The 12,357-nt window shown below is 37.3% G+C and overlaps 1 protein-coding gene across 4 annotated transcripts in view; it reads right to left on the bottom strand.

Moving 5' to 3' along the window:
- Positions 1 to 12,357, bottom strand: part of pdlim5b (PDZ and LIM domain 5b) — a 105,685-nt gene that overhangs the window by 85,609 nt on the left and 7,719 nt on the right. For all 4 annotated transcript variants that reach the window (XM_048181355.1, XM_048181353.1, XM_048181357.1 and 1 more), the window contains exon 2: positions 11,010 to 11,163. In XM_048181355.1, coding sequence (XP_048037312.1) covers positions 11,010 to 11,108 — 99 coding nt within the window. In that variant the 5' untranslated portion in view covers positions 11,109 to 11,163. The remainder of the gene's footprint in view (positions 1 to 11,009; positions 11,164 to 12,357) is intronic.

Below are 12,357 nucleotides of genomic sequence, written 5' to 3'. Positions count from 1 at the left end.
GGCCACGGACAAGCAAATATTATGAGGAAACAAGAGCATCATCGGATCATGGGAGCAACGATGCAGAGCGTCACCCACGGCATTCGCTCGCTGAGTAAATCCTTCACGCAGACATCCTTCTAGGGCTCTTAAAATAGTGTGTTAGTGTTTTGTCTAAAAACGAGAGGAAAGAACATATTAAATTTCATGTTGATAGATTGGGTCTCGGATGCATTTAGAAAAATCTCCTAAGGCCCATCGGTTATTCAAAGCAGACTCCAGAGCATTCCCTAGTTTTCCTTATTAACGGAAACAATTACACACAGAACAAAGGCTCTGAAAGATCCTGAATAACTGTTTTGTCTGGAGGTTTAGTTGATCTATACTCTCACCACACGGTTAAATCAAACTCAGACCTCAGACAAACTTCTGCTTTACAACCTGCTGCGGCACATAAAGCTGTCAGGACACTCCAGATCCAGGGTTCATCTTCTCCAAGGACATAATCAGAAACATCCACTCAAGTAAACAAAAGACAAAACACTTCCTCAACACATCAAGCACGACTTCAGGACTTTCTGCTTAGGTGCGAAACGTACTTTATGCAAATACATGAATGCAAACACTTCTAGCTATACAAGTGCAATATCAAATTTCAAAAACAAATTGACATTATACTGTAGCACATTTGTTCAATTTCAATAAATACATATGCATATATCTATCTATCCATTTATCTATCTATTATATCAAATGTCTTCTATTATTGGAATCCTTGGCTCAAGACGGACCAAATGCATTGTACCAAATTTTCGGGTATTTTGGATTTTTTTTGAAAAACCTACTTTTTGCAAACTAGTCCTATGGTTTTTGGCCCAATTAGAACCAAATCAGTGCAGCAAGATTCTGCGTAATTATCAAAAAAAAAAAAAAAAAAAAAAAAAAAAAAAAGGTTGAAATTTCGATTCACGGTCACTAAGGGCCGGCAAAACGTTCGAAGCGGGTGAAGCCATTTTTACTAAAATGGCTATAACTCGTGAACGGAATAAGATATTTTCGCCAAACTTGGCACACCTACGTAAGAGCTCATTCTGTGGTCGCGTGAAAAAGGATGTGGCGATTGGCCACTTGGTGGCACTATAACAAGAAAAAAAAACATGAAAATGGCTATAACTACTTCACCGTTAGTCCGATCGACTTGAAAATTGGCATGCAGTGTCTTCGTCCCATGCCATGATGTCTATGAAGACATTGGCGTATCTCAAAAAACATGGCCAACATCGGCCAATGAAGTTCGAGCAGCTATCAGACAAGGTTAATGGAGGCCGATCGGAAAATAAACTCGCTGGGCCTGTGAGAAATTCAAAGGGGGCGCCTTCACGTTTTTCACATGCGTAAAGGATTGTGTATCGCACGATTTTTCGTACCACATGGTAGAATTCTTCATTCAGAGCAACTTTGCCTCTAGGACCACAGCTGTCAACTGAATCGTTCATTAAATATTGGAGATTATTTCAAAAAACAACTTTGGCAAACTAGTCCTAGGTTTTTGGCTCAACCTCGGTAACTGTTAAGAAGCTTTAAAAACGATATATTTCCTATGGTAAATTGCCTGTTTTGGCTGTAAATGGTCTTTCCATCTATGATCAAGATGGTTACAGGCTTGCTAATTAAAACATTATACCTTTTTATGCATGTGCTTAAAGGCCTTAAAGAGCTTGAACCCCGATAACTGCTGCTTGCAGCTATATTTTTATTTGCAGTTTTACTATATGAATACATATGAATAACATTAATCCTACTTTATTAGTATACTAACTATTAATAAGCAGTAAATTAGGAGTTAATTGAGGCAAAAGCTGTAGTTAATAGTGAACATGTGTTCCCTATACTGAAGTGTTACCGAAATTATAAATATATTTCTGTCAAACTCGTGTAGTTCAACTATCATAGTGAAGCAAAAGTTCTTGCTGAGCAAATTACAGATACTTAACATGTTTATAGCTTCGTTCCTTTAAGTGCTGAGTTTTGTTACTGCCACAGTAATGCAAGAAAGCATGTCAAGCATGCAGAATGGGACTGATTGCTTGCAATGTTTTGAACAAACATTCATGTGTGCGTTTGCATAGAGTACGGTTCTGACCTTACTCATCTCTCAAAGAGCCGATCCCAGACTCTGGGACTCGCAGACAAAGGCGGCTCTGTGGTGCAGCGTCTGGCCCGTGACCATGGCAATATCAACACTTCACCGTCGCTCCAAAAGCAACACTGGCAGCTGCCGTCTCAACCTCCACTACGAGATGAGATTAACAGCAGGTTCCTGATGACAAAGGATCGGTCTAAATGCACAGAGGCAAGCTGGGAAACCGGAGGCAGCGTCCCGGCCGGATCAGAGCACTGAAGCGCTGATGCAAAGTGACTTATCTGACTGATTCCAGCTGGCAGCTCTCAGTTTGTTGACGGTACGCACTTTATAGGACGACAAATCAAGATAACATCCATTAACCACTTCTGAAAATCTGCGAGGAGGTTTGACTTTCACAACGAGATTCCCTGTCAGACTTTAATTCTTTAAGAAGTCTTACACATGAGAGTCGTGTTACTCGAGTTGACAGTGACTAAGTTTTACTGTTTTATGACCCGACGCCTTCAGCTTTTATGTTCCTGATGGCTAATAAATCAAACACTGAACCTATTTCTCTAGTGTAAGTCACACTGCTCTATGGGACCAAACAGACTCAAAGATAAAGAGAACCATATCCAATATTCCTGTGATATCTATCCCTCAGTACTGTAGGAAAGGGCAGATGGATACATTTAAAAATGTGCACATTTGTTTAATTTCAAAAACAAACAAACAACGAAATAAATTTAATTAAATTGACCTCTGTTGAAATTGTTAGCTTTCTTATTCTTCTTCCGCTTGAGTCTATGGCAGGCAGCCCCTATAACCCTATGGTAAAAAGTTACGAAATTTGGTACACAGATAGAGTACAGTCTGAAATGTTACCATAGCAAATTTGGAGTCTCTACCTCAAACCCTCTAGCGCCACCAACAGTTCAAAGATTCACGCATGTTTATGCTCATAACTTTTGATGTGCAAGTCCTAGAAACAAAAGGTTTTCAAAAGGAATTTTCCGAAAAACCTACTTTTTCGAACTCCTCCTAGACCATTTACCCAATTTGCACAAAGTTTGGTATGTAGCATCTACTCACACTCCAGGCAAAAAGTTATTAAGAGATTTTTGATTGGCCAATCCATTCTCGTATAGTGCATAAACGAATTTGACGGCGAGCACTCCAAAAATGGATTTGATGCTGTATCTTCGCAATGATTTGGTGTATTGACACAAAACTTGCTATTACAGGCATGACTTGAGGTACATGCACAGTATCGTCACAGCGCCACCTACTGGTGCAGAGATAGGAAAAGTGTCTCTTTTGGGCATCTGCCATTTTGAATTTTGTCATAAAATGCTGTTTTATGAACGTATCATTACGTAACTCAGTATGATTCATCGAGGCCATGTTCTGAGAGGATCTGTAAAGTTTTAGTTCAGCGCACCCTAGTGGTCAAGATATATAATGAAATTTATGAAAATGCTTATAACATGAAAAATTCAACATATTGTCATTTAACTTACATCATTAGATTTGTCGGCTTATGCCGAGTCCTACGATACCAAATTTGCCATATTCTACCATACTTAATGCCCACCATATTGAATTTTATTCGAAACCTACTTTTTCAAACTCCTTATACAAAATTTCTCCGATTTGTATGAAATTTGGTATGTAGCATCTACAGACACTCATGACAAAAAGTTATTAAAAGATTTTTGATAGACTCAAGCGTTGTTTTATACTGCGTCAAAAAATTTGATTGCGAGCACGGCAAAATTGATATGTGGCTGTATCTTTGCATAAGTTTTGTGTATTGATACGAAACTTGGTACATGTCATCACAGGCATGACTTGAGTGTGCATGCAGAGGTTCGTCATAACGCCACCTACTGCTCAGAAGTTATAAACCATGTTATGTTATAAGTGCTTTAACTGATGTAATTTAAACGGCTTTATCCTAACCTCATGATCACAGATGTTTCATTTTCTGCTCTTATTCGGCTTAACTCCGTAATTGCTGCTTGCAGCTATATTTAATTATTTTTGTTAATATTTTGACTTAGATTTTATTTTTATATTTTCTGTTTGTATTTTTTTTTTTTAAGTTTTTGTAATTTTGATGTGCGTGTTTGTCATTTCCATTAGCTTCAGTTTATGTCTATTTATCTTTTAATAAGTTTTAGTTGATTTACGTAGGTAATTCAACTTAAACGATGAGAAATACTTGAGCAACTTGCTGAAATAAGGGATTTTACTTCAGTTAATGTACAAATATAAATAAATAAAATAATTTTTATTTTAATAAATTGAAGTACATCATATATTAACCTCCAAGCATGTTCAGAATTACGATACACCATTTATAGAACTAATTTAAGGCATTTATATTTCAGGTATTAATTTGTATATTTTTGAATCTGTAAAATGCAGATGACATTGGCAGTATATATATTTTTTTTTTTTCACATTGCATTGTTGTGAAATACTTAAAATAATAATAATAAAAAAGAATGCCTGATGCAAAAAAAAAAAAAAAATGTAATTGAATTTAAAAAAAAAAGGTCTGATATCATTCAGCATGCACCAATCACTGTGTCAGAATGGCAAAAAGTTACTTAATACTCTTAAGTAAGAGCAGATGGGCGATTTGTGGCGAAAGCATTTATGACATCCGTACGAAACTCAAGCAGCAGTTTTGGCTCGCCGTCACTCTTGTAAAGTGGGTTTGTGCGACTGCGGCATGTGTTTCAGGCCTCGACACATCCAGGGTGCGGCTCCAGTGATCGGCCGGCTGGCATGAATCAATCCAGCGCTGAGGAAGGAGAACGTGAGAGGAAAATCTTTAAGTATGAATCAAAAGAAAACCGGAGATAATTTCGCCCCGAAGCCGAAAAGTTTAATGCGACCAGACCAAATAAGGGATAATATGGATCTGGTTCCAGAGTTTTCCGCTGCTGGTGTCAGTCCCTCCATCTCCCCCACTCTCAGCTGCCCGGAGAGTATAAATAACTTCCTCTGACAGGAAGAGCCATTATCTCCCAGAGGAGCTTTGCTGTAAAAGCGTCACGGTCCTGCTCGCACGGTTCCACGTGTCCTACGGGCGGATGAGGCACAAGACCACTTCATTCGGTTGAATTAACCTCAGCCAACATCTGCGCACCCCTTCTGAAAACATCCAGAGGAGCAATTAATACATCCATCATGCTCATCACAGCCGGGCAAGAGCGGTCGAAGTGCGGCATTAGTAAAATTACTTATGAAATGTTCATTGTAGGGATGTCTTGAGCAGATCATACTGGAGCCGATTAAGCATTTTTTAACTGATCAGTAGTCGCAGATACAGCCAGATAATTTCCATACTGTTTAAATTTGCATATGGTCACAAGCAAGCAGAGCCGATGATAATCAGGTGCAAAATAGGTTAAGACATGCTTTTTTGGGCGTTAAATAATGGCGCAAATACCAGTAAATTGACTAGCGCAAACCTTAGTAAATCACGCTGCGTTATTGATTTAAAAACTCTGCTCCCATAAATACTGCGTCTGAAAGGGAAAATCCTATAAAGTCAGCCGCATAAATAACCCTGTCCATGCCTTTTCATCGCTAGTTTCTCATAGTAAATCCTGACAGTACATTTTTAACGCGAAAAGAGGGTTTGCGCTAAATCTGGCCCAATATTTCTTGTTTGCGTTACGTTTTGTAACATTTACATTAATACACTACCGTTCAAAAGTTTGAGGTCTGTGAGATTTTGAAAGTCTCTTCTGCTCACCAAGGCTGAATTTGTTTGATCAAAAAATATAGTAAAAATAGTGAAATATTTTTACAATATAAAATATCAGTTTTCTATGTGAATATATAGTAAAGTGTAATTTATTCCTGTGATCAAAGCTGAATTTTCAGCATCATAACTCCAGTGTCACATGATCCTTCAGAAATCATTCTAATATGATGAAACATCAATAAATATTTCTGGTTATTATCAATGTTGAAAACACTTAATATTTTTGTGCAAACCGTGATACATTTGTTTTCTTTGACGAATAGAAAGTTCAAAAGAACAGCATTTATTTGAAATAGAAATATGTCTTTACTGTCATTTTTGATCAGTTTAACGCGTTTCAAACTTTTTTAACGGTGGTGTATATAAAATGTAAAAAATGAATAAAAATAAAGAATATGACTAATTAAAATGTGTACAAAAAAACATGATAGTTAGATAAACATTGTGGTTCAAACAACAAAGGCATTTTTCCAAAATATCTCATGAGAGTAAATAACGACAGAATGATCATTTTTGTGTGAACTATCGCTTTAACTCGGGCTGTTCAGTTCTCAATCCACCCCAGGACTTACTCTTTTTCTCTTCGGTCATTACGCAGTGACGTGTGCATGGCATGTGAGGCCACTCTTTCCACTCGGTGCCCAGCGGACAGCCAAGCCGCAATCCCATAAAAGGCCTTCCTTTGTGGCGAAGCAGCAGATAACAAGAGACATATACATCCCGATATCTCAACATCCCACAGTTTCCGCTCCTGTCCCTATCCATTATACACGATTGAGCCCTGGATGTGCAGAGCAACAGGTCAAAGCAGAGCAGTACCAAATCACCCATGAGCAAACAACAGAAATACGATTACTACACTAAGCATTCATCAGCGTACGGCTTGAGAAAAGCCATGCCAGCATCTCCTCACTTAAAGCACGCCAGCCAGTGCCGACTGCCAAATCCGAGCATAGATTTATGGTCGCAGTGCTTCCAGACTGATATTCCTGGGGTTTAAAGTCTCTGCTTGAGTGTTAAGAGTGCAGCTGGCGCACTGGAGCTCCTGTGCTACAGATTCATCTCCATCGCAGATGATACATAACGTCCCTCTGAGGCCAGAGTTGCATGTGGAAGCCAGGTGAGAGACCTGCATTTGGGGGCCGTTCATGGACATGAAGATCAATGGGAAATAAGCTGAATAAATGAGCCAGATGGCCTGTGTTTAAGCAGAACTGATGGGTGAGGTTTTCTTGGCAAATAATATATCCGGCAACCAAACGCATTAACTTTGTGTCTTACTTGGACTTTATATGTATTTCCTGCAGCCGCAAACAGATGCCTGTTTTTCCTGGTGGAAATCCTTTGGTAATATAACCTCTAATGTGTTATATTAAAAGTTATATCCCTGAATGATATTATTAAATTTAAATCAACATGCAACTAATTTTAAGGCCATAAAGTGACGTGTTTCGATTAAAATAGTATATGTAGTAAAAATAAAAATTGTAGGCCAGGACTTGAATTGGAGTCAGACCTAAGAAAGGTCAACAGCCTTATCTGACATCAGCCAGAGTGTTAGAAGTGTTGATCTAGTCAACAAAATGAATGACAAAAATGTTAGCTGATGAAGAGATCTTTGTTTTTTGTCAATATGTAAACAAAGGAAATTTTTCCTCATCATCTGCAGCTGTCTTGTGTGGTGTGCCCCAGGGGTCTATTCTGGGACCTTTATTGTTTTCCCTTTATATGCTTCCCTTGGCCTACATTTTTCAGAAATACAACATTTCATATCACTCTTATGGGGACGATTCTCAGTTTTACCTTCCAGTAGGGCTTTACACTCATTCAATGTTTTATTGAAATGTGTAAAGTCAGACCTAACAAATATTTCTTTCCTTTGCCTTATGTGACATCAGCCAGTGTTTAAAAGTGTTAATCTAGTCAACAAAATGACCAACAAAAACGTTAGTTGAGGAAGAGATCTCTGATTTTTTCAAAGATAACAAAAATGAGATGGAAAATGTGCATCATGATGACAATCACATGAATTTAATTAAAGCAATGTTGACCAATATGTCAGTATAAGGAAAAGAGAAGAAAAATCTGTTTTGTTTTTTCCTTCAAATAATCCAATCATACAGACAATGAATAACTAAGACAAAAATGCACGTTTACACATTGTTTTTGTTAAAGTTTTTTGTTATTGTTTTTGTTCTTCGTGATCCTATGTTTTAAACTTTAGTTAGTGTGTAATGTTGTTGTTAGAGTATAAATAAAATCTGTAAAATTTTAAAGCTCAAAGTTCAATGCCAAGCGAGATATTTTATTTAACAGAAGTCGCCTACATCGAACGGCCAGTTTGGACTACATCCCTCTACTTCCTTCTTTAATGATGTCACTAAAACAGTTTTTTGACTAACCTCCGCCCACAGGAATACACAAGAGTTGCGTTTGTAGAGTGTGTTTGTCGCCATGTCGTCGAAACGCTGTTATTTTCATCCCGCAGTCCAATCACCGGGTCTGATTCCGGCTCAAATTGATAGGGTAAAATTAAAGACATGTTTACAATAACACTGAGCGCGTGCATCTCCACGTTATGGTAAGAGGCGTGACCTTTCCGGGCAAGGTTCGCTAAGCTGCTGTCGAATCACAACACAGGAACCGCTGGCACAATCAGAACTCGTTACGTATTTCTGAAGGAGGAACTTCATAGAACAAGGAAGTCATCAGCCCGTTTTTATGACAGTGGAAACAGCGGTATACAGATAAGTAAATTATGTGAAAAATACTGTGTTTTTTTACACGCGAAACATGAACACATGTTATATTGCACACTATAAACACAATCAAAGCTTCAAAAAAACACGAAAAACGGGACCTTTAAAGGTAAAAATGTCTGAATTTTATCTTTTGGATATTTATTGGATCAATGATACCAGAATACAGTCAGACCTGAGCGTTTGGATTGCTAATAAAGTTAATAAATAAATTGAGAATCACCATTTTTCTTGTTTAAAATAGCGATCACGATTCTCAGACGATTCTAAATACACAATTAACAAAATAGCATGTAATTTACTAGATGTTCTGACAAAATGTTAATTGCTGCAGTCTATTTAAATATATATTTAATTAATTTGAGTTAATTATTATTATTATTATTTTTTTTTTAATTGGATTGAATGAATGATTCAATGACTCACTCATAAAGACTTCACTTGCTTCATTACTGGATGAATCAATGTTTTTGAACAAATCTCTTGAGTGAATGATTCAATGACTCACTCATAAAGACTTCACTTGCTTCATTACTGGATGAATCAATGTTTTTGAACAAATCTCTTGAGTGAATGATTCAATGACTCACTCATAAAGACTTCACTTGCTTCATTACTGGATGAATCAATGTTTTTGAACAAATCTCTTGAATGAATGATTCAATGACTCACTCATAAAGACTTCACTTGCTTCATTACTGGATGAATTAGCTTTTTTGAACAAATCTCTTGAGTGAATGATTCAATGACTCACTCAAAGACTTCACTTGTTTCATTACTGGATGAATCAATGTTTTTGAACAAATCTCTTGAGTGAATGATTCAATGACTCACTCACTCAAAGACTTCATTTGTTTCATTACTGGATGAATCAATGTTTTTGAACAAATCTCTTGAGTGAATGATTCAATGACTCACTCAAAGACTTCACTTGTTTCATTACTGGATGAATCAACGTTTTTGAACAAATCTCTTGAGTGAATGATTCAATGACTCACTCATAAAGACTTCACTTGCTTCATTACTGGATGAATCAATGTTTTTGAACAAATCTCTTGAATGAATGATTCAATGACTCACTCATAAAGACTTCACTTGCTTCATTACTGGATGAATTAGCTTTTTTGAACAAATCTCTTGAGTGAATGATTCAATGACTCACTCAAAGACTTCACTTGTTTCATTACTGGATGAATCAATGTTTTTGAACAAATCTCTTGAGTGAATGATTCAATGACTCACTCACTCAAAGACTTCATTTGTTTCATTACTGGATGAATCAATGTTTTTGAACAAATCTCTTGAGTGAATGATTCAATGACTCACTCAAAGACTTCACTTGTTTCATTACTGGATGAATCAACGTTTTTGAACAAATCTCTTGAGTGAATGATTCAATGACTCCCTCATAAAGACTTCACTTGTTTCATTACTGGATGAATCAACGTTTTTGTATCTTGAATGAATGATTTAATGACAAATACATATTTTATTAGTCACTTGTCACCACCTACTGGTGTAACGATGTAATTGATACAATCTTTATTTGAAGCGCAAAGTTACATTCAAAAGGTGATTCACTCTATTTTGATCACTTCTGCAGACATCAGTGTTTATATCTGAACTATAAACTTTTATCCCAGTAATTCTGTGATAAAATAAATTGTTGTAAGACAGAAATAATGATACTGTGTGGTTGAAAAGATTTTGTAAAAGCCGTTTCATATCTATACATGACAAAACAGCGCTCTCTGGATCAGATATGAATGTTCGCTGTGATCGTAATTGTCAAAGGTTTAATAGACAGAGCCGAATCGTTATTCAGGAATAAGATCGTGTGGGTGTCTGAATCAAGATCATGATCGTTTAACGATTAATCATGCAACTCTAGCCAATAGCCAAAAAAAATATATATAAAGTTAATAAAAGACCAAAAATTAATTTTAAAATAATTTGCACTGTTGAATCAATCACAATTACACCAGGAACATGTATTAAGAAAACAATTCACGTAATCTTCCTATAGTCCTTCCATGCATCGCCTGATACGCTGCTGAGAAATATGAATACAAGCACTGTTCATACAGGATAAGTTTTTAAGAAATAGATACTAACAACAGGAAAGACAACAGGTAGAGAGAGAGAAACAAGAACGATCAGCTCTCTAAGTAAGTTTGAGCAACATAACAGGGTCCATGGCATCGCGCCATCCCGTATCATCACCCAACAGCCTGACGGCACACGCCGGACAACATGCTGAGTATGCACAGATCACAAAAAGAACAATATGTCTCTCATGCACCTATTATTGACATTTAAAGGGCAATTTGAAGTTTGCATGACATGTAAAGGTTACACTCACTTTGGAGATGGTGAGAGGCATGCTGAAGTCCTTGCCACCCTGAAGTCTGAAGCCCCATGGGGAAGGTCCAATCAAGGACACGCTGTAGCTGCTGCTCATGGTGGGACCGGGTCACTGTCGCTGGGAGGCCGAGTACTAAAGTCCAATTCACAGCCTGAGAAACCAGAGCAAAGACTTGTTGTTGTTGTTGTTGTTGCAACAGGAGACAAAACATGATCTACTGACACCTAAATACATCCTTCTGCAACTCTGGAAGCATCAAATTAATTAATATGAAGAGTTCAGTTGCAAAAACCTCCAAGTCTGTCTGACACCTATGTTTAGGTTTAGTAATTTCACTTTAAAAGGCAATGAAAAGGTTATCAGTCAGTTATTGAAATGCCTTGTTTTCAAAAATGTGACTTTAGTCAATTCATTGGTATTTTGTGTCCATGTGTGCTTTTTTTTGCAAAAATCAATGGACAAAACATGATAAATACTTGCAGCTCGGCAATTGTAAGCCGGCTCATATGCACGTCGCCATTCATCTTGAAATCATGATTCGATTCGCATCTTCCGATTGGTATTATACGTTTATAAGCATCGTCAATATTTGGCTTAAATAGATAAACGGAGAGGAATGGCACAGATGTACCTGTGCAATTGATTGAACTGGAAAATGTTACAGGTTTTGTAAATAAATCCGAGGACAATATGGTTCATAGTCCAAATTTATCTCTTAAGTACAGATAAAACAAAAGAGCAATCTCTATTTATATAAACGTGACAGGAGGGGGAGCAATCTTGTTGTGCACAGGCAAGTATTTTAAGAGCTTACGGGTGAGCGCCACAGTTGTTGTTGAGGTAAAACCCAAGTAAAATCCAGCACAAGCCAAATAGAAACATTCCAGAGGAACGGATTAGACTCTGGGGGTCTCGTTCAGGAATGTCCCACGGATGCTTTTAGAAGTTATAAGCAACGTCATTCACCTGCTCTCCTGCCTTTTAAAGACTAAGAACGACCGCACTACGGAAAATATTCCAAATTCATCTCAAACTGACCTGGTTCTTTCCACACCCTCAAATCAGATCTCGTTCATATCTGTCAAACTCTCAGACATGCTTATTAACGTATATTTATATCGTGCTGTGGATTTTCCATGCCCTGTTATAAACTGGACATATGGGATGACAACAATGTGGATGACAACAAACACAAGATGATGCTAAACAGGTGAAGTAGTGCCAACGTTAGCTTTATAGCCATCTGTTTAATGACTGAATAACAGAGTTGCATGGAAATGAGAATATGAACCTCACGAGTTGCTCAAAGATGAGTGTTCCTCATGTTATATATGTGACTATGGCA

Source organism: Megalobrama amblycephala, linkage group LG2, assembly GCF_018812025.1.
Source record: "Megalobrama amblycephala isolate DHTTF-2021 linkage group LG2, ASM1881202v1, whole genome shotgun sequence".
NCBI lineage: Eukaryota > Metazoa > Chordata > Actinopteri > Cypriniformes > Xenocyprididae > Megalobrama > Megalobrama amblycephala.
The sequence above is the reverse complement of the archived record's forward strand: the minus strand, read 5'-3'. Positions and strand labels throughout refer to the sequence as shown.